We start from the raw sequence: 22698 nt of genomic DNA on the forward strand, positions 1-22698 counted from the left end.
GTTAGCTGTTAGCCCACTACCCACAGCCTTCCATTTCCCAGATGAGAAAACAAAGGCTGGGGGAAGCTCAGAATGGCCCCAAAGGCATACTCTGTAAGTAAGGGAGCGGGGACTCACGCGTGCCAGAGTCCAGACAGGTGAGTCTTTGTTTCTGGATTTTAATTTCTGCCTTCTTCCTCAATTAACAACCCTTTCAAATGTAATTATCTATTATGCATCTTCAGTGACCTCATCAGTGTTTTTGTTAGAACGGAGAATTGTATGTTCTTTAAACTGGCAAAGTCTAGGGGCGCCTGGGTGGCTCAGTTGGTTAAACTGGCAAGGTCTGAGTCAGCCAGGAATGTTATCTGTACGTGCCCGTGACACTCAGATGCAAGGACGGTCCCAGACACCAAGCCCTGGACAGCCACTGCGGGGGGGAGGGGCTCATCTGCAGGTCATAGTCCTGCACTGTGCCCGACGTCCCAGTGGGAGGACAGGGGCCCCACCCGGACGGGGTCAGGAAGGCTCCCAGAGGTGACATGCTGGCCAGAGGGGCAAGGACATCCCAGGAAGGGGGGTGTCTGCTGCACAAAGAGCAGGAGGAGGGAGGGGAGGTGTCGAGAGCCACGGAATGTTCCAGGAATTTCCTTTGGGACAAGGACATCCCAGGCAAGGGGGTGTCTGCTGCACAAAGGGCAGAAGGAGGGAGGGGAGGTGTCGAGAGCCACAGAATGTTCCAGGAATTTCCTTTTCCATTTCGTCTTCCAACAGCCTGAAACCCAGTTCCAAAGAGGAACGGCAATCCGTTTCCCGCCGAGCAGAAGCGGGCCACAGAGACACAGGGCCCTGCCTCGGCTACAGCGAGTCTGAAGGTTGTGTGTTTTCTCACTTGAGGGCCTGGCAGCTGTGGAAGATCCTGAGAGCAGGAGAAAACTCCAGAAACCATGCTCAGAGGGGCCCGAGGAGCCAATGCACCTCAGGGATCCACTACTTAGGAACATCACGTGCAGGCAGGTCCACATAACAGCGGTGGGGCCCCAGTGAGCACTGTTTGAAGGGCAAGGACCCCGGAATTGCACAGCTGGCTTCACATCCCAGCTTACCAACTTGGCAGATGTGAGCAAGGAGCTTCACCTCCCCGAGCCCCCCAGGGTAAGCCTGCCGCCAAACCCGCTCCAGCCACCAGACCAACCTGCGGCGGCTGCGGTCACCGGGCGGGCGGGCACCACACGCCTTCCTTGGGTCTCAGCTCTGTAGCCGCCTGCAGCCACTGCCCCCTCGGGTATCAGCGCACGGCTGGCCCCCACGCAGGGACACGGGCGTCCTATAGCCCTTCGTAGGCTTGTGATTACAGATGCCGGGTAAAGACGCGGAGCGACAGATTGGCCTGGAACCCTCTCCTTCCAGAGCACCGAGGTGGAGGCCCTCAGGCACGGCTCTGTCACATGTCTGGGGTCTAGGTCGATTCAGCCAGTAGGCACGGAGCACCTGCTTTGGTGACAAGGACCGCTGGAGCTTCGTGGGGGCAAGGGGGAAGCTTGGGGGGCCCTCACTTCACAACAATCAAAGCAAAGAGAGACACGAGCCAGTTGCGGGTGACGTGAGGACCGTCCTGGACGGGGCGGCTGCTCATTCAACACAGTCCGGCAGAGAAGGAAGTGTCCGTCCCCATGTCAGGTCCACGCGAGGCACACAACGCCAGAAGGCTGTCTTGATGACCGGGGGCGTCAAACAGAGTACCTGGGGCTGGACTGGACTTGCCCCATCAAAGGCTACATCACGAGAACCCAGTCTCAGCGGGGGGAGGGGAGACCTGAGCGGGGCAGGGAGACCAGGTAAAACGGCTCAGGCCCACGGTCCCCATCAGGGCCGCGTGGCGCTCCGGCTTCGGGCAGCGGTGGTGGTGACAGCTCACGGGTCGGGAACCGGGCACATCCTACAGCCCGGCCTGAAGCCACTAGGGACTGGAAAACTTGACCATCGAAACGCGGCATCCCCCGGGGTCCCGCACGAGGCACAGGCAGCCCCGTGGACGGAGCGTCGGAGGACGTTCCGAGAGCCGGGCCGTGCCCAGTGCCTGGTGGGCTCCGATGAGGTGGGTCCCGTAGTGGGGTGCAGTGCGGGGCTGAGGGAAGCCGGGAGGTGACAGTTAGGATGGCCTGAAGGGGGCCTCATCCTGCTCTGACAGCCTGCAGGCTTGCTGGGGATTCGGGAGCCTGGGCACTGCTGCTCTCCGCAGGACGGATACCCCAGGGGAAGGAGGACTTTCTCCCGCACAGCGACTGACCGGGTGCTCCTGCACTCCCTTCCTTGGTGCAGAGGCCGAGGGGAGTGGACAGGTCCCAGAGAGTGCACCACCCTCCTGCAGGAAGGACACGCTCCTCCCCAGGGAGCACAGCTGCTTCCAGGGAGCACAGCCTCCTCCCTAGAGGTCACGCCCTCCTCTGGGGAGCACACCCTCCTCCCCAGGGAGCACAGCCTCATCCGGGGAGCACACCCTCCTCCCTAGAGGTCACGCCCTCCTCTGGGGAGCACACCCTCCTCCCCAGGGAGCACAGCCTCATCCGGGGAGCACACCCTCCTCCCCAGGGAGCACAGCCTCCTCTGGGGAGCACACCCTCCTCCCCAGGGAGCACAGCCTCCTCCCTAGAGGTCACGCCCTCCTCTGGGGAGAACACCCTCCTCCCCAGGGAGCACAGCCTCATCCGGGGAGCACACCCTCCTCCCCAGGGAGCACAGCCTCCTCTGGGGAGCACACCCTCCTCCCCAGGGAGCACAGCCTCCTCCCTAGAGGTCACGCCCTCCTCTGGGGAGCACACCCTCCTCCAGGGAGCACAGCCTCCTCCCTAGAGGTCACGCCCTCCTCTGGGGAGAACACACTCCTCCCCAGGGAGCACAGCCTCATCCGGGGAGCACACCCTCCTCCCTAGAGGTCACACCCTCCTCTGGGGAGCACAGCCTCCTCCCTAGAGGTCACACCCTCCTCCCACCACACCTGTAAATAAGCTGCAGGGGAAACAGCAAGTGTGGACAACGCTTTCTACCTGCTGAATGTGAAAAACCAAAGCCACAGAGGGGCAAAACTGAGTGACCAAACCTCACCTTCCTCACAAAGAAGGCAGGTCAGAGGTGTCTGGTGGGATGGGGTTAACACGTACACTAGAGGTGGGAACACTAAGAGGCCAGCATGCCATCCACTCAACAAATTCAGATTCACCCCGGAGCAAAGTCTAGAAGCCAAAACCGTGCAAGAACAGATGAGCCCCGGGGGGACGTCTGCCAAAGGGAGTCCGCATGCTTCTAAGTGTGGCTCTGGGATCACGCGTGTGTGGGGTAAAGGCCTGTGAGAGAAGGGGGTGCACGTATATGACTCTGAGGACCCAAGCGGTGCAACTGTTCAGAGCTGGGGATGCCTGAGGGCTCATTCCAGTAGAGAGGCCGCTCATCCCACCTCTTCAGGCCACGCGGTCTCCTCTGTCTACACCACTGAGGATGATTCCATCAAATGGCGATACCAACGGTTTGTTTGTTCTTTACCTCAGATAAGAAGGGGCCGGGAAGATGGGTGGGTGGATCCATCCGGGTACCTTGCCCAGGACCCCACCTGCCACAGACCTGGAAGGGTCTGCTGGATGTGAACACAGAGGTGGGCCTGGGGATGGAGAGTCAACTACACAAGACGGGGACAGAGAAAGCAGGCTCCGAGTGCCCGTTCTGGGTTGGAAGGTGCCAGGATCCAGGGATGTATGACCTAGAGAGCAGCACGCAGATGAGTCCAGAGCGGCCCTCTAGCCCTGTGCGAAGTTCCCCAGAAAAGCAGGCGCCAGGAGTCAGCGTCGTCTTAGGGGCCGCTGGTGGATAAGCATCACGTCTGGGTGCAAGTGGCCAGTCTAAGCAGGCCTTTTCGTCTTTCTGGGCTGCAGTGGCCCCTCGTGAGATGGAGAATTCTGCCCACTTCACAGGGTTTTATGACAGGTGTATGTGGTAAGTCACCAGCAGTTAACAAATGTTATTCCCTATCCTTTTCTATCCACCAGGTAGAGCTTCAGGGGGACCCTACAACAAAAACCACGCTGGCATACCTGTGAGCGGCGTGGACAGAGAATCCGAGGGGTCTGGGTGACGCCTTGAGGCAATGCAGATCAGGAAGCATGTGGGCCACATTGACACAGAAAGGCCTTGCAGAGCTACGTGTCCACACGTAGCTGGAAGCCTTGGCAGCTGGAAGCCCCAGCCCTCTGGTCCATTCTCAGCCCTGGGCCCCAAGGTACCTCAGCCTGCAAGTGTGCCTTTTCCCATCTAGAGACCCCAGACTAGGAAGAGGCCCTCTACACCACGGAGCCCCCAGCCCACGGAGAAGAGGCCGGGAGTCTGTGCCCCTCAGAGGCCCAGGGTGCTCAGAGCACTTGGGACAGAGATAATCCACCGGGCTCGTGGCCCCCAAACACCATACTGGCAGAGCAGGCCTGTGTTCAACCACTTCACATGGTTTCAGCCTCCCCTGTAGACTCTGGTTTGAATAGAGACCCTGGACTGCAGGACCCTTTGAAAACTACTTCCCAGGATTCACTCCTACCCTGGGGCGAGCCAGAGGTAGCTTCCTCTAACTCTGAAGACACTAACATTTCTCAGACTCGTCTCAGAGAAGGAGAGGCAGGATCCGAGCAAGAGTAGTTGTGACAGCGAAGAAGAGAACAGTCAGAGAAACACCCGAGCCATTTTAGAACTCAAGCTGCCTGCCGTTCCAGCAACAAACATTTTGTGTGAGCTCCACTATGTGGACAATGACACAAAACCAAATCCCTGCTCCTCTAGTGGAGGGTATAGGTAAGCAGACATCGTGACAACACAGTTGGACGAAAGGAACCAGAAAATAACAGGAGCTGGAAGCTTCCGACAGTTTGGAACCATTGAGCGTAGGAAGAGAGGAAGTGGACAGAGAGAGTCAGGAATGGAGCTTTGAGGCTGGATAAAAGGGAGGGACCCAACTGCACGGTGGCATTTCCACTCAAGAAGAGTCTCAACTACAGAGCGGGTCACTTGAACTAGCTATTGAAGGACCCGTGAGTGTGGACAGAGCCATCACGGCAGGCATGCAAAAGTGGGGGTGTCATGGTGTGATGGGGCCAGACGGGGAGGGTTTTGCTGGGGTTTCCACTGCTTTCTAAAGCGTAACAGTGACATAGCCAGCGGGGCCTGGAGGGGGTCCCGACCAGAAATTGGCAGTGTAGACATGGGGGGAGATGAGCAATGTGCTACCTGCCTGGAAAGTGGGCACTCTGAGGGCAGCCTTGGGTTATCCACCTCCCACGCCCGGCCATGGCCACACAGGAGGCAGAAAGCGTGGGGTCCAGAGTAGTGGGACAGGAGGACAGGAAATTGCTTTTGACCAGTCAAAATTGCTTTTTGACCTTCTTCCAGTCAGGCCAACTTTTCTGTATGCCACAGTTTGCCATCGTTTGGCCACTGTAGGAAGAGCATTGACTACACAGACCACGAGTCTCGGCTTGCTCCAGGATGGGCTCCACCATTAACTCCTGGGGAACAGCATATACGGATGTGGTGAAGAGGCCTACGAGGTCAGAAACAGAGCCTGCATTTCAAGGCAGAGACGCCGGACTGCAGAGTCAGTTTCCCCATGAACCCTTTCCTCCTCGAGATCAATGTACCTCAGAACTTAAGTGTAACTCTTCCGTGATTATTTATTAAGAGGGCGTCCTCTGGTCTCGCACAATTTTCTCTCTTCACTCTTTCCCACGTCCCCACGTCTGTCCCTCGGGACATCACAACTCTCTGGCTGTGGCCGTGGCGGTGGGTTGGGGTGACGTGAGGCCCCACACCGGGAAGAAATGGGGCGTGGGCACCTGCCCCACTCTCGGTCGGTCAACACGCACCTGCTTCCCCTATTCACGCTGCAGAAACGAGCAGAACTGCTCTAAGCATTTTAATTTTTAATACCTGGTGGTGAAAAAAAAATCTCCGCTGTCATGCCATCTCCTAGAGCTGCAGGTACCCCGTCTTTGAGGGAACAGAGCTATCTTCCCCCTTTCAAAGTCCCCTGGCTTACATTAAGCATTCGATGTGAATTAGAGTTGCTTGTTTTTACTACAATTCTCTACGAACAGAAACCCCAAACAGCAACAGCGAAAGCGGGTGAAAGGCCAGGGAAGGAGCAGGTGACAGAGACACAGCAAAGTCGCCCAGAGGCGCAGGGCAGAGGGGACTGGACTCCACTGGTGGAGACAGAGGAAGACTTCGCTTCCGCCAAGAGGGAGGCGATGTGCACAAAGCGGATTCTCTAATCCACCCAGACCTTCTCCCCCATCCTGGCGTTTCCCCTAGAAATGAAAAGGAGTCCAACACGCTGCAGTAAGCGGCTGGAGGTCTGTCAGTCCGCCCCTCCCGCGTCCCCCTCCCTCCCATCCTTCGCCATTTCAGGAAAAGGTCAAAAGCAATTTCCTGTCCTCCTGGTTGAAGTGACTTTCCTGAGGCTTTAACGACACACACTTCTCGCACGTCAACACCAACGCAGACTCACTGCAGTTTAGGCCAGCGACCCTTTAGTGATTAGTGATCATGAGTCCTGAGTAAACCCGGGGTTCCAGCCCCTCGGAAAGCCAGCGGCTGGTTCAAGCCCAAGTCAGAAGATGGAGACGTAAATGTTTGCCGAGTTCATCTCCCCCTCTGTGAAACGGAGATGGTAACATTGAAGGTGCCGGTGCCCCAGGGACATCAGGAGACAAGCGAAAAAAGGCCTGTGAAGCGTGGCCAGGAAGGAAGAACACGTCTCCTGCAGAAGGCCAGGGACGGCCAGCTAGTGCCCGGTACTAACCTAGACATCTGAAACATACACAGGCAGGCCACCCAGATGGTCCGTTTATAATGCGGTTAAATTCAGAAGCAACTTCTTTGGTTTCTTATAGTTGGAAGAAAACAGTTCTTTTTTTCTTTTCTGGACTTCCCCCTCCTCCCCCCCCCCCCCCCTTGAATGGGAAGAACCATCAAGTAGAATTCAATTAAGATGATCTGAAAATAAACCCCTACATCTTCATTTTCCCTTTCCGAAGGGTCAGATGCTGGGTCTGAGTTAGGCCTGATGGAAAGCGAGGTCCCTATAATCACTACCAGCAGATCATCTGGCCCCCAAATAGTGCTGGAGACAATCTGCGGAAATTTAAACGTGATGTCAACATCCCTCTAACACCACACCAGCGAAAGGTGACGCGAATAGCTGAATATTCAACCTGTGCACGATCACTAGGTCAGCACTCTTGTAACCTCAAGCACAGAACTGTACAATTCAATTTAAAATGAGGAACGGTAGGGGCGCCTGGGGGGCTCGGTCAATTAAGCGTCTGACTCTTGATTTCCGCTCAGGTCCTGATCTCGCAGTTAGTGAGTTCGAGCCCCGCATCGGGCTCTGAGTTGGCAGTATGGACCCTCCCTCTCCCTCTCGCTCTGCCCCTCCTGCACGCCTGCTCGCGCGCTCTCTCTCTCTCTCAAAATAAATAAATAAACTTAAAAAAAACAAAAACTAAAAAATGAGGTAAGGTGAAGCTTTTCCCTTCTGGAAAGGCGAGCACACGCCGTGATCAGGTCTTCTAAATTGCATCATCACTAGCTTCTAAAATTCTGTTTGATCACTTTTGGATCACGAGCACCTGTGACGGCCATCTGCCCGGGTGCCCGACTGATTTGAAGGAGGATTCCTTCAGCAACCGCGTGACAGACTCGGTCGCTGGCAAGGGTGGGGTCAGAGATTTGCCGGGGGGCCGCTAAAACCGAAAGCGGAGGCCTCCTCCCGAAATTCCTTCCAATAGTGGTTTTCTCCGGAAGGACCAACCAGAGTACAGAATATGCACTGGCACTGGGCGATGGTGGTCATCTGCTCCACCGGGTACTCCCCGAGACACAGCTTGCACGACACCAGCGGATCGAGGGCCAGGTCCCACGTGGGCCGGTACCGCGCTGTGGTCATGGCAGAACAGTCTGAAACGAGAGAAGCACAGGGCGTCAGACCCCCGCGTGGCCTCCAGCAGAACCGAGGCAGGAGTCACCTCTCTCGGCTCCACATGGGGCCCCAGGGAGTGGCCAAGGGGCGGTCGATGGGCCCAGGGATTTAGCTCATTTGGGTCCTCGGAGCTTTAACCAGGGGTCCCTGGGTCCCTTGGGTCTGTGGGTGACCCCTCCCCCGCGCAGAGGGTAACGATCGTGTCTACCCTCCAAATGGCAAACCCCCTTGCCGCCTTCCCTCCATCCTTCTGATGGGCACTAAGACACGCCCCCACCCCCACCAACCGAGCACCTCGTCTAGGAGGGCAAATCCTCAGCAAGCGTGGAGAAGAAGCTTCCATTAAAATAGTCTGATCAGACGGGACTGTTCTAGGGTTTCTGTTGCAGGAACATCTCAGGGAAGTCGGTGGAGGGGTGCCTGGGTGGCTCAGTGGGTTGGGTGTCCGAACTCGGCTCAGGTCAAGATCTCGTGTTCACGAGTTCAAGCCCCGCATCGGGCTGTGTGCTGACAGCTCAGCGCCTAGAGCCTGCTTCGGATTGTGTGTCTCCCTCTCTCTCTGCCCCTCCCTTCCTCTCTCTCTCTCTCGCTCTCAAAAACAAACATTAAAAAAATAATAATAAATTAAAGAAAGAAAGCGGTGGGTGTGGCCCCTCCAAATGGAATCCACCTTTCCACACCACAACACCCAGGTGTTACCCGGCCCCCCCCCCCACAAATAGCCCCAACACCACTGCCTCCTTCAGCACTGGCAGATTTTCTCAAACGTAAGCTTCGGGGAGGCAAGGGCCTTTGGCAGACTTGTTCATTTACACGGGTCAAGTGCATCCAACGGTGCCTGGTGTGAACCCCAGGCACCCCAGGAACTTCCCCATCCTCCGGGGATGTTCTCTGGTCACTTCCCAACCTGCCCACAGTCTGCTTCCTGATAACATGTGTTCTCTCTTTGTATTTATCACACTGATTCCCACTGCTTGCTGCTTGGGGAAGACAGGGAAGGCGCGTGCCTCTAGCCTCTGGCTCATCGCCTGACCCACAGCGACCTCTCAACAACTGCCTGTTGAGTGAATGAACAGATCCTTGTATCTCGGGCTACGTCTTCTCAGTCTGAACCCCTGGCACCCGATCTAAGCCCGGCAGTCAGTGTGCACCCGCAGCAGGTAAGCATGCCCGTGCTCCCCAAACTCAGAACCGAGTACGATTCAGTTAAAATTTCAGGCGCAGTCCCCAGCCATCTGAACTCTGAGAGAGAGCTCCTACTATCCAGCTTTCAGGATCCAAACTGATTTAGACAACCTGGCATCCTTCTCTGCCCAACCTCACCTTTGAACTGAGGGACTAAATGACGTAGACAGCAAGAGACACCTGCGTTCCCTGCTAGTTTGTGAGGCCGCGAAGGGAGGATCTGTCTTGTCCTGCCTCATACTTACAGCAGAGGGATGGATATAGAATGACAAAGACCTAACCCACGAAGGAACAACAAAAATAAATCAGAACACCAACCAACGACCGGAACATACACAAAATGATTCTAGCATCTTGGAAAGATTCAAAGATGCAGGAGACACAATTCCCCGCCTTGGGGCGTCTTCAGGTTCGGTTCAGGAACCCGCTTGGCCAAAGAGCAAGCTAACCGATACCATAAGGCAGTATATGGTTTATGTGCGAAATCGGTGCTCAAGGCACTTGGTAAAGATGAGAGTAAGTCTGGGTAGAAGACTCCTCAGCAAACTGGAAGAGCTTCATGAGGAAGACGAAGCTTGAGTATGGAAGGGAGGCTACATTTCACATGGGGAACAGGCAGTGGCTATCAAAGCAGGAGGGAACAGGTTTCACCAGGCGGACCGAGCGTGGCAGGACCACAGCGGAAGCAACAGGAAACTCTGTGCTCTGAGGGCAAACTGAGCGTCCAGAACAATTACGGTGAGGTTGCCTGACCGTCGTCAGCCACGGTGTGCTTCCGTGGGTGAGGGGGTGAAGAAGCGCCATCTCCCGGGGTCGCTGCGAGGTCGAGAGAGGTCATGTGCAGGACCTGGCACATGTAGGAAATGCTCAGTAGAGACCCCCGCTCCTCTTCCCCTGCAAGGTCTCACTTAGCCAGCTACTCCCAGGGGCGAGGAGTTGTCACGATCGCTTTCTACAATCTACTCATATTCCCTTCTCAAGTTTCACCAGTCGTCGCTGTGGATCCTACACTGGGTGTCCAGGGCGGGGGTGAAGGTAACTGCAGAATCTTGAGCTCAGACGGATTAGACACAAAGAACAAAGGAACATACGTGATGAAAAATAATGGAGAAGCAGGGGGAGACCCTGACCTTTAAGAGCCCAAGCAAAGGAGGGCAGTTACTGGAGGCCGGCAGGAATCTGCACAGAGACAAAGAGGAGAGATCAGCGGTCAGGGCAGGAAAGGGACGGCACCCAGGACCCCTCCCCGGAAAGCTAATCACTGGGAGCAACTTAGTCTAAAGTAAGTGTATTTTCTGTTGTTTGAAAAGAACTCTTTGTCACAAACGCAAGGAACTTTTGGATTGGTCGGAGTCTCATAATTTGACCTACAAGCCAACGGGCCAACACTTAGGTGGCTTGGGGTCAGTGAGCTATCTCGGGGCACACATAACCCCCCCACACCCCGTGGGATACGTGTGACCTTCTTCAGGCACTTCTGGGTGCCCAAGAGCAAAGGAAAGGACAGAAAACAAATGGCTAAACTGATAAGAGTTCACATCAGTTCACAAACATCTTAGTACAACTACAAAAAAGGGGCAATCTTACCAATAACCTAAAGTCTAGAAACTCCCCCGTGTCTTAATGCTAATGCTTTGCTAGAGGCAAAAACCACCTTAGCCTGACCATAGCTAGGCCTCTGCTATCCCAGGAGTCTACTTTAGCATATGGAAATCCCTTAAGAAATGTCTTCCTGACTGTACCTCCCCCGACTCCATAGTGTATAACCCGTCACGCCTCACAACCCCAGTGCCGCTCTTCCTGCCCACGGGTCCTGTTCCTGTGCTTTACTAAAATCACCTTTTTTGCACCAAACACATCTTCAAGAATTCTTTCTTGGTCGTCAGCTCCGAACCCGTCCCCCTCCCCATACCTCATCATCATTATTATTTTAAATGTCCACAAGCATTTTCTGAATCCTGGGCTCGTGAACCAAGATGTTTTTTCTCTCTCTATCCCTCCACATCTTCTTTTGTTTTATTCCTCAATGATTTTTTTTTTCAAGTAACAATGCTTAAAGCTCACTGTACAGAGCGACGATTCCATTTTGACTATGGAGGTCCGCTAGCCCTAAAAGGGATCACAAACCTGTACCAGAGGAGTCGCAGCTGTGGGCGGCGGCTGCTGACTGGTGCGTCCCTCCCGGACAGCTGGGGGTAGGTGTCTGGGAGCTCTGTTGCAAAGGCCCAGTCTCGGATTCTGGAGGGCTCTGTAGCAGCGGTCTGAGGGTAAAGAGGTCCCACGTTGGAAGGGAGAAGGGGTCTGCCGCTTGGGTCACTGACTTTGGACAGACTAGGAAACTGTAGTTGTTTTCACTGCATAAAATTACACACCGTACCCTCCCGCATCCACTTGCTGGGAAGGGTGAGAAGAAACAGATTTAGGACTCCTGGGACACTTTACCTGTCCGGGAAGTGGGAGTCACTGTCCTGTGTCAGGTTTAAAGCCCTGGGCATTAACCCATATGGACTAAGGGACAGACAAGGCGCGAGCACAGAAACTGTATGATCAACTTAGTCTTTCAGGAAGTGCCAGGGACGGCGGTAACCTTCAGAAGCAGCACACGAAAGCCAAAGGCCCCTGCTTTACTGTCCGCTGTTCAGTGTGGCCCCCGATCGGACGGCACCCCTGAACGCGCCACACGACGGCTGACATCTAACCCTTCAACACAGAGTCCTCGCAGCCTCCACCCTGAGTCCCGGGCAGACCAGGGGTCACGTGAATGCTCGCCTGCCCCACCCACTGTGTACCACCTTCACCCTGGACCACTGGTCGCCTCCTGGCCTGGTTGCTCCCAGACTCTCCCCGCTCTTCCTGGCTTCTGGGCTTGGCTCTGTGTCCTGTTTACGGCCTCTCCGAAGATGTGATCCTTAGCACAAACTGCAGGCTTGACCTCTCACTTCCTTTCCTCCTAGACCGTGATTTCCACTTGACTTCTGGACACCGTGGCTTCCCACTGCCCTGCACACCCGGCAGCCCGGCCCCTCATTTCCCTCCCTGGGCGCTACTCTTAAAGCGGGTCAGATGCCAATTTCCTGGTCCCTCGTCAGTCGGTATTCTTTCTCCTCTAGACTGGATACTCCCTGAGATGCCCCAAATCAGGATTCAAACAGGGGACAATGGGACATAACAAAAGATATTTTTGAAGCCCGTCATGGACCTTCCCGACACACAGGATGGGCTGAATATGATTTTACAAACACTGAACAGCTGCAAACTTGAAATAGGAATTTGCTAAGAAAATCACAATGCACAATAAAAGAAAAGAAAAACAATCTTTGTTTTCCTAATGTGAAGGTCAAGTCCTATGAAGCCAACTATTTTAAGCACATCTGGTCAATGACAAGCATTGCTCAATGTAAGTAATTCAGAATGTTTATCAGGCAAGTTACTTGTTAAACGCTGTGGGGGTCGCACAGAGCAGGCACTGTGGCGCAAGAGGTGTGGACACGGGAGCAGAAAGGGCCGAAAAGGAAGGCAGTCGCATGTGAACATGAGCTCTGGTTGCTGTCCAGAGACGTCCCCCCGCTGGGCTGGGGGCTGAGCACTTGTGCGGGTCCCTACGCCTACGCTCCCTGCCTTCACCCCTTCCAGGAGAGCAAAGGAAGGAGGGGTAACTGACTGCCAGCCGGTCACTGCCCACCCTTCCCTCTCCCGAAGACCACCCACAAGCCCCCGCTGGCCGAAGCGCTGTCTCCCCCCGCATCCTGCCTCCCCCCTGCATTCCCCCTTCTTCACCAGGGGTCTGAACCCTCCCAGCCCTTCATGCCCACCATCAGCCCCTGGCGTTGTGAGGTCCCCCCTGGTCCTCTGAACCCATCAGCTGCTGACCTGTCTGAGTCTCTGCTGCACGTGGTCATCGGCCCTGAACACGCGCTCCCCACAACACCAGCATCGGCACCGCCGGAGGACTTGCTGGTAACCCAGACCTTCAAAATCAGAAACTCTGGGGGAGGGCGGGGAGGAGGGACAGACAGAGCAATGTGCATCTCCACGGGCCTTTCCGGGGATTCTCCTCTACAGGGAGGGTTGAGAGCGACTGGTCTACGCCATTCTGCTTCCAGCACCCCCCACCCAGGTCGCGGGCTCCAAAACCCATGTGGGCTTAAGCCCGACAGACACATCATCCCTCCAAACATCGCAACCGAGCACTGTGTCTGCCAGGCACTGGCGAGACTCGGTATGTTGATCTTCATTTATTCTTTTTAGGACATTCTCTGGGGGAGTGTGGCTTTCCAAGTCTGCCATATGTATTAGCTTCTCTCTCCAACTTGCTAATATATTATCCAAGGCTAAGTGTCATTCTCTCTCCTTAACAGTGCTAGTCACAGGCACACACTCATATTCTATATGCGCATACGTATGTACATGTAGACACGTATGTACGTATAGACACATCTTGGTTGCTTAACGTGCATCAGGCATCACGGTCATCACTTCCATGCATCATTTCATTTCTCCACACGGTGCCTTTGGGACTTTAACAGTCTGGGGTTATTCCAATTTTACAAACGAGGAAACCAAGGCACAGAGATAGTGTGACCTGGTCAAGCACACACACCCACTGACTCGCAGTCTGCAAGGTGCTGACGCACAGGCATGTGACCGCCCTGCTAGACCTCCTTTGTGTCTCCTTCTGGATCACGGGAGAATGGGGCCTCGGTGAATGAAATATGCCAGTTTATTTAAGTGGGCACATCCAGACAATAAACTATTATTCGGGGCTAAAAAAACGGGAGCTATGAAGCCACGAAAAGATGTGGGGGAACCATAAGTGCATGTTCCTAAGAAGCAGATCCGAAAAGGCTACATACCGTGTGCCTCGAGCGACGTGACATTCTGGAAAACGTAAAATTATGGAGACTGTAAAAGAGATCAGTGATTGCCCACGGGGGGAGTGGAGAAGGGGATAAACAGAGTGAACAGGCAAAGCCATAGAACATTTTTTGGGACAGTGAAGCTATTCAGAACGGAATTGCAATGGTGAATATGCGTCATTCTACATTTGTCAAAACTCACAGGAAGTATAAACAGCAAGAGGGAGCCCTAAGATGGGTGCTCTGAACTGTGTTCCTGCTCCCCAAATCCCTAAGGGGTAGCCCTAACCTTTAATGTGACCGTTTGCCTTTAGGAGGTAATGAAGGTTACATGAGGTCATAAAGACTGGGGCTTTCTGGGTGGCTCAGTCGGTTCAGCGTCCGACTCTTGGTTTCGGCTCAGGTTGTGATCTCACGATTCCTGAGATCAAGCCCCCTGTGAGGCTCTGTGCTGACAGTGTGGAGCCTCCTTGGGATTCTCTCTCTCTCTCTCTCTCTCTCTCTCTCTCTCTTCCCTTCCCCTGCTCATGCTCTCTCTCTCTCTCTCTCTCAAAATAAATAAACTTAAGAAAAAAAAGAGCGGGCTTTGATCCAGTAGGACCGTGGCCTTATAAGAGAGGACAATGTGGGTACCTCCCTCTCCCTCCCCCACCGTCTCTCATCCACTATGAGGACCCAGTGAGAAGGCAGGCGTCTTAAGCCGGAAAGAGGACTCTCACCAGAACCTGAGCATGCTGGCACCTGATCTCAGACTTCCCACCTCCAGAACCATGAGAAATAAAGTCCTGTTGTTTAAGCCACCCGGTCTGTGGTGTTTTGTTCTGGCAGCCTGAGCTGACACAGTAAACCATGAACTTTGGGTGATTATGATGTGTCACTGCAGGTTCATCCATGTAACAGGTGCCCCTCCGGTGCATGATGTCAATAGTGAAGGAGGCTGTGCCTGTGTGGGGACGGGGCGGATACGGGAACTCTGTACTTGGCCCTCAATTTTGCTATGAACCTAAACCTCTAAGAAACAAAAGGGTTTTTTTGTTTGTTTGTTTTTTAAGGCTACATACTGTATGGTTCTAATCATAGAACATTCTGGAATTGGCAGACTGTAGAATCAGTAGACAGATGAGCAGTTACCAGGAGATGGGGAGGGAGGAGGGAGGAGAGGGCTGAGCAGGTGAGGCGCAGGGGGTGTGTGAGGGCATGGAAAGTACTTTTGTAGAATACTGTAAGGACAGATGCGTGCCGCTATGCATTTATCAAAACCCATGAAACAAAACTTCACAGCACAGGGAGTGAACCTGGATGCATGCACGTTTTTAAAACAATACTCTAGGAAGAAGGGCATCCTGGCACGGAATGCAGGCTGGGAAGAGAAACTCGAACTCTACTACAAGGGTACCAAATGACCTCACCGCAGGGGTGGGGAAAAGCCCTGACCTGAGCAAGTCTGGAAATGAGTGGAACCTGTAAGACCGCAGGCAAACTTATGGAACTGTCCATAAGCCCCGGACCCTAGCAGACAAAGCTGTCTCCGCTCGAGTGTGGGTTAACAATTCTGAAACTACTATGCATCCGTGTACTAGAACAAACAAGCAAGCAGACTGTGGAAGGTGGGAGTCAGGCTTCTCGCTGTCAGAGTGGAAGGTCCCAGACAAGCGAGGGGAGGTGGCTGGAATGATCCACGGGGTCCTGGCTTAGAGCTGGAGACATGAGCACAAACTCAACAATTAGCTCAATATAGGTGCAGCCCACCACACTCGGCACGGCTTACAGACACACGCGTCTTCGAGGGACAACACACGCACGGCCGTTCCCCTGCTCTGCCTGCCTGCTGGCGCACACAGGCGAGGGTGCCCCAGCTCGCCACAAAGCACACCAAGTGCCCAGAGCCTGCTTTCTGAGGCCACGCTGCAACAAAGGAATGAGGGCTCAAGGGCGGCTTGAAGGGCTTGCACAGGAAACGTTCCGGATGATCCTGGAACACTCGGTAGTGCCACAAAGCGAGGAAGTACTCGAAATAAACAGCCACACTGCTGGGGATGTGTCACGGCAACACAATGGGCTCCCAATGGCTGAAGCTGGGACAGTCTGAGGGACAAAGTCATAGGGACCATAATCAAAAATATAAAATAAGTGTCCATAAGCTCACACCGATATACATAAATGATGGAATCAGTAAGTAAATGAAATGTGTCCATAAGCTCACAATGATAAACGTAAATGATGGAACCGATAAATAAAGGGTGGAGAAAAGGCATATTCCATAGCTGCTCCCCGCCCCCAGGAGTTGGGGCACAGCTCCCGACTCTACGTGTGGCCGCACGGGGCGACATCACGCAAAGGGACAGGGTGGATGCGGGGAAAGAGTAACTGCACACGGAGAAACCTGGCACACGCCTCGGCCAGGTGATCAAGGCAAGCATCAGCCGCGGGGAGTCACGACGATCGCACAGACCCTTGACGTGACAGGACAGAAACAGCACTTGTGCCTCTGTGGTTTTCTCCCCACAACCCACAACCCCAGCCTAATCACCACGAGGAAAACACCAGACAAACCCCAGTCGAGAGGCATCTACAAAATACCGACTGGTCTTCCCCACCTAAACTGTCAAGGTCATCGAAACCAAGGTGAGTACCGGTTCATGAGCCATGGCAAGTGCAGCACACTCCTACCAGATGTCAATAATAAGGGAAGCCGGGTGTGGGCGCAGGCGAGCTCCTGGTACTTCCTGTATCTGGGTTGCTTTTCTAAACCGAAATCCAAATCTGCTAACCTAAATCTAATCTAAATCTGTACATCTAAATCTAAACTGTGCTAAAATAAAATGCTTATGAACAAAACAACTTTGCCTTTCCACTTAAACCCAAATAAGACACAGGAATGCAGATTCTACTGGAAAGAAAACATTCCAAGCCATTGTTTTCCCAAATAGACTTATCAAGCGTGACACTAAAAGTCTGAGGAATACTGTCCTCAGTCTAGTCGGACAGGCTTGTTTATTTTTAACGATTAAACTCTGTGTGGTTTCTAACATGCTGACGAACCCAGTGACGCTCCAAGAAGGACGTCGAGTAGGACCAGACAGGACCACATACGCTCACTCACATGCAACCACACGCCATGCAGGTTCTGTAAGGGCGGAATAAACTTCCCCCGTAACAGGCTTCCCTGCCTTCAGAGTCTGCAGGGGCCTGAGGGGAGCAGATACGATCAACAACGGAGAAGGGACGGACCAGAGAGAGGGCCCTGGCCTGTCTGAGCTGTCGTCACGCAGAGGACCAGTTCTCAACAGATCCACTGGAGAAACAGCCATAGCCACGCGGAGGGCTTCGTTCCCCACGAGGACACACACCTGCACAGGTGAGGGAGAAGAAGAGGCCCATCATTTGCAGCTTCCTAAAGGCACAGTACGCCAAGGTCGACGGGACTCTGAAGAAGGCCCACGTCACGGGAGCCGTTTCCTCCCATGGAGCAGGCCTCGCCCCGCCCCCATCACGTCACCCAGAGTCTGTGCACCTGCCCTGCCAGAAGAAAATGCCACGACTGATGCAGAGACCGCTGGCGGAAAACTTGCTGTAGCAAGGCCCCCAGGAAACCCACACAGATGTGGCAAAAATCCTGCTGAAAATGCCCCCAGAGGAATTTCCGGTGGCGGCCAGGACTACATATGACCTTGAGGTATGACCTTGAGACTCTTCCTCCCCAGGCTGAGCGGCTCTCCGGACCTGCTCCCTGAAGCTGCCTCCCTGGTGGGCCGTGTGCCTTGGGAAACGATGGGCATTCACGGCAGAGAACTCACGGTCTCGTTTATGCAAAAAAAAGCAAGCTGCAAATGCCTTGGTGGCTTCCACATCACAGCTGACTTCCCACAGACGGCCCCAGACAAGCCTGCCTCTCTGACCTCCATCCAGGAATGAAGTGCAGAGGAGACACAAAGGACCTATTGTTTCTACAATTTGCCCGCAAAAACATTACACTTTGGCTACCACAAGCGACACTTTAGAAGTCATACATAAAACAATTATTACATTCCAAGGCCGAAGGGGGTCTTTGGATTGTTTGTCCTCTTAGAGATGATTTCCTTACTCTATGCCATTTAGGGATTTGCTAAGAGGCCACACACCGGCCCCAACACCACCTCCTGCAACCTGATAATGAACTACCCTTAATGTATTCTGGCCGACCTGCCAGTGACATAGTCACGATCTCCTACTTTGTTTCAGATAAGGGCACGGGAAAATGAGCACCTGGATATACTGACGTCTACGACAAAGGCTGAGCAGCCGTGGGCCGTCCCGGCTCCCTGCCCCGGACCACAGGACACGGGTGGGCTGCGGGAGGCTGGTTTCCGCGGTGGCAGGGAGGTCAGTCCTGGCCGGCGGCAGGACGGTTTGGGGGGCACGGCTCCGGCCAGCTCGTGAGATTGGCAGGCCAGGCACCAAGTGGGATTCCTGCTGCCAGGACAAGCCTGGGGAATTCCCAGGTGCGGGGTCTTGTCGATCCTGTGAGTTCGGGGCACGTGATGGAGGGAGGAGCATGTGGTGGGGGTAGAAACAGGCCTCTGGGAAGAGTCAGGAAACCGGGGACGTCATCGTCTCTGCTCTGCTGCTCACCGACCACGCAAACCCTCATGGTGCATCGCCATCCTCCGTGGACCGACGGCCTCGCCTCCACTGTGGCTGGGAGGGCCGGCCTCCAGGATCCTCCCTGCTCCTCGGACCCACCTGAGCAGGTGCAACTCTGCTCCTGTGACAGGCCTCCTGCTCCGGCTGCTGCCATGGCAACAGAATGTCTTCCCGGAGGTGAGAAATGGGTCCCGACGTGAGAGCGGTGGAGGACAAACATGCCTCCCTGAGAAAACCCTGCTACCACAGCCCCCAATTCAGAGCACACGATGTGCCCGCGCCCAGGGGCCCCGTTCTGTCCATTAGAGCATGTACGGCAGGTCCTGTTTTACGAAGCAGCTCTACCTCCCCAGGTCCTGTCCCTCCTGGTCCTGATTTACACTCCCTAATCCATTCACACAGTAACTTAGCCACCGTCTACAGGTTCCCACAACGTTCTAAGCACTGTTCTAGACTCGGGATTACGAGCAACAGAGGCGCCACGCACAGAGCACCCACTGATAACCCAAACCCTCTTTCTCTGGCTAATGCACCTGCCTTGGAAGATCCCATCCAGAAAGAAAAAAGATCAAGTACAAGGTATAAAATGACAAGGGATCTGTTCAGAGAAACTTTAGGGAAATCGAGGGGAATCACCTGCTTACCAATATTAGGCTGTGGTTTTAACTTATTTGATCTACTTCAATGAGAAAATTAAGTAAAATCTGTGACTTCCAATTACGTGGAGCGCATTTCTTTTTTTTTCTTTTTTTTAATTTTTTTTTATTTTTGAGAGAGAGAGAGAGAGAGAGAGAGAGCGAATTGGGGAGAGGCAGAGATAGAGGGAGACGCAGAATCCGAAGCAGGCTCCAGGTTCTGAGCTGTCAGCACAGAACCCAATGCGGGGCTTGAACCTACAAACCGTTGAGATCATGACCTGAGCCCAAGTCAGACGCTTAGCCGACGGAGCCACCCGGGCACCCCGGAGCACATTTCTCACTGCACAGATATTCAAGGATATTTCAAGATATTTCAAAAATATTTCAAAAGTTCAAGAATATTTGGATTTTGTCTTTGCTTTCTGTCCAGAAGCTGGACGGGGAAGGTAAGAGGGCACAGGGTCCCTGAAAACACAGCAGGAGGCAGGTGGGAGCACTCTGGGAGGCTGAGGGGCTGCGGGAGAGGGAGGCAGGAGCTGCGGGTGGTTCCAGAGACAGAGAACTGGCAGGAAGACACTGGGGCCCACTGATGGCTCTCAAATCACCAGGAGGCATCGGTGGCCCCCGCCCCAGGTCCTGGTAGGCACACACGCAGCCCAGGACCAAGGCACATGCCAGAGGAGTCACGCAGGCCCTGCACGACAGGGAAAGGTATACACGCTTAACAAATGGAGTCATTCCCGCCCAGCTCAGCAAACTGAGATCTGATTCCAGTTTCAGCCTCTCCCAGGAACGTGACCTTTTAAAAGTCCTTCCGAAATGTCCCGATCAGCCCCAGGGAGGCCATCCGCAGGATCAAAACCCTGCTGTTCTTTCCCCCTGAAAAGAACACGACCTGGCCTGAAACAAGCCTTCCTTTTCTTCCCCTGGTAGCTCCTTGACCCACCGTCCTTCCCACGAACACCTGCCCCTGTGCGGCTGCTGGGACATCTCTCCGCTGGCTGCATGCCGTGCTGCCCGGTTCAGGGATCGCTCTTTTTTTTTTTTTTTTTTTTATTTTTTTTTTTTAATGTTTATTTATTTTTGAGACAGAGAGAGACACAGCATGAACGGGGGAGGGTCAGAGAGAGAGGGAGACACAGAATCAGAAACAGGCTCCAGGCTCTGAGCCATCAGCCCACAGCCCGACGTGGGGCTCGAACTCACGGACCGCGAGATCGTGACCTGAGCTGAAGTCGGACGCTCAACCGACTGAGCCACCCAGGCGCCCCTAGGTATCGCTCTTCACATTTACTTGGTTGGGTTTTGTTTTTCTAACGCTACGCACACACTCGTCATTTTCAAATGCGGATCGACTTCGCTGGGGTGGAGAAAACGTGATCCGCAAGGGTCCTTCGGCTCATACCTGCTGCAACCGAGGGCGGAGACCTGCACCAGGTCACCAACCGGAAGGGACCCCGCAGCGCCCGGCCCGAATGCTGTTCCATTCACCGGGAATGATACCGCTGAGCAGATGCACAGACCAGGCGGCCTGCCCTCCGGGAGCTTACAGTCCACGGGGGAACGGAGAACGCGTCCGTAAGGTCAGCGGGTACAACGCACAGCATGCTAGCCGGTACTGTGAGTCCTGTGGGGGGCGGGGGGCATTAACCAGGGAGGGGGAGGGGCAGCGGAGACCCTGTGCAGGGGTGCAGGGTGCTCCTTACGCCGGCGGGTAAAGGGGAGCCTACCGGGGAGTGACTGCAACAATCCAGGTCAGAGGTCGGGGCCTGTCCTGCAGGGGGGGCACAATGACAAACAGGACTGATGACAAGCGGTCACATTCTGGACAGACTCTGCAAGAAAAGCTGCTGGAAGGCTCACAGTCGGGTGTGGGTGTGAGAGGGGGCGGCGGGCAGCCCCAGGCCTCTGACCTAGCAGACAGGACAGGGCAAGGAGCTGCCACAGGAAGCCGGGGAGGGCAGGTGTGGCGCCTTCCGGAGCCGCGGGTTGCGGGAAAATCAGCGAGACCCCTGAGCCCACCCGCTCCTCTCCCGGGAGGCAGGCACAGTGCTCTGTCAGCAGCACAGAAGGCAGGCGCGGGCCTTCCTGCAGCAGGCTACGTGTGCGGCCAAGGTCCAGGCCTTTTCCTCAGATGGCCTTCAAACTCGGAATACTTTTTTTTTACATTTTTAAAGATTATAAAATGACCGAGGCGCAAGCACACAAAGACACGTAAGCCAGCAAAAGTCACATACTCACTATCTGGCCCTTTCCAGATAAGTCTGCCGACTCTGCTTGTAGAGGCTGGCATCTCGGCTTCCGCGCAGGGGGCCAAGCAAGGATTCCTGAACAAGACTGTGGCAAGTCCTGCTGGAAACCGCCCACTGAGAGCAGGTCCCCGGTCAAGACCACGGGAGGGCTCCAGGGGCCCGAGTCTCAAAAATGCCACTTAACACGCGCACCTGCTCCACACGTGACATGGTGGGTGCTCGTGACAGAGGCATGCAGCCTCTCAAGGACATGTTGCCATTTCCGCACCTGGGCGCTCCCGCCACTGAGACCCACAGGCTCCCAGGATGTGTTCTAGAAGGAGGACCCAGGCCAGAGGGTGCAGCCCACACAGCCTTAGCTCTGAGGACACTTCTCAGAGGGAATGCGAAGAGGAGCCTTCCACGTGCTTCTGCTCTCGGGGGCCAGGAGCCCGCACGGAGGGCCCCGCGGACAAACTCTGCAGCCCCCCCGGGAGTCCACCCACGTTCAGTCTCCTCGTCTCGCGATCTGGAAGCCACAGCAGGTGACACCTGCCGAACACAAGCGGCCCCCACTGACCTGGGGCACGCCGCACACATGACAGAACTTTCCGGTGCTGTCTCCAAAAGGGACTCCACCTCGGGGTATCGTTGGAGCTCACTTCTAACTGCTCGTAAACTGCAACCCGCTGTGCACTGAGTTGCGCAGCACCCACGACGTTCTGGGACACGGGGCCTCAACCATCTTCTCGGTGTAAAAACAGTCTGAGAATCGTGAAAGGGCCCCATTTTTTAAGTTTATTTATTTTGAGAGAGAGAGAGAGAGACTGCCAGCAGGGCAGGGGAGGCAGAGAGAGAGAGAGAGAGAGAGAGAGAGAGAGAGACGGAATCCTAGCAGGCTCCACACTGTCAGCCCGGAGCCCGACGTGGGGCTCAAACCCATAAACCCTGAGATCATGACCTGAGCCAAAATCAAGAGTCTGAAACTCAACCAACTGAGTCACCCAGGAGCCCTATAAAGGGCCCCACTTTGTTTTTAGACTACAAGTGAGACAAGCCTGAAGAAACACATGTCACTCCAGCAGGACCATCACTGGGACAATAACGTCACTAATCTTTGTTTTCCAAAGCACAGTGGTCTACAGACCATTTACATCCCCCACTAGCTTTCA

General features: G+C 54.6%; 1 protein-coding gene across 19 annotated transcripts in view; it reads right to left on the reverse strand.

Moving 5' to 3' along the window:
• RNF144A (ring finger protein 144A) overlaps positions 1-22698 on the reverse strand; it is a 364490-nt gene that overhangs the window by 279851 nt on the left and 61941 nt on the right. For 6 of the 19 annotated variants that reach the window (XM_053201282.1, XM_053201280.1, XM_053201271.1 and 3 more), the window contains one exon: positions 7826-7971. In XM_053201282.1, coding sequence (XP_053057257.1) covers positions 7826-7960 — 135 coding nt within the window. In that variant the 5' untranslated portion in view covers positions 7961-7971. Of the gene's footprint in view, positions 1-7825; positions 7972-11305; positions 11440-11970; positions 12870-13048; positions 14595-14753; positions 17831-22698 lie in introns of those variants that run through there. The other 13 variants (XR_008289712.1, XR_008289709.1, XR_008289711.1 and 10 more) reach the window with 6 other exon arrangements.

The sequence above is a fragment of the Acinonyx jubatus genome, chromosome A3 (assembly GCF_027475565.1).
Source record: "Acinonyx jubatus isolate Ajub_Pintada_27869175 chromosome A3, VMU_Ajub_asm_v1.0, whole genome shotgun sequence".
NCBI lineage: Eukaryota > Metazoa > Chordata > Mammalia > Carnivora > Felidae > Acinonyx > Acinonyx jubatus.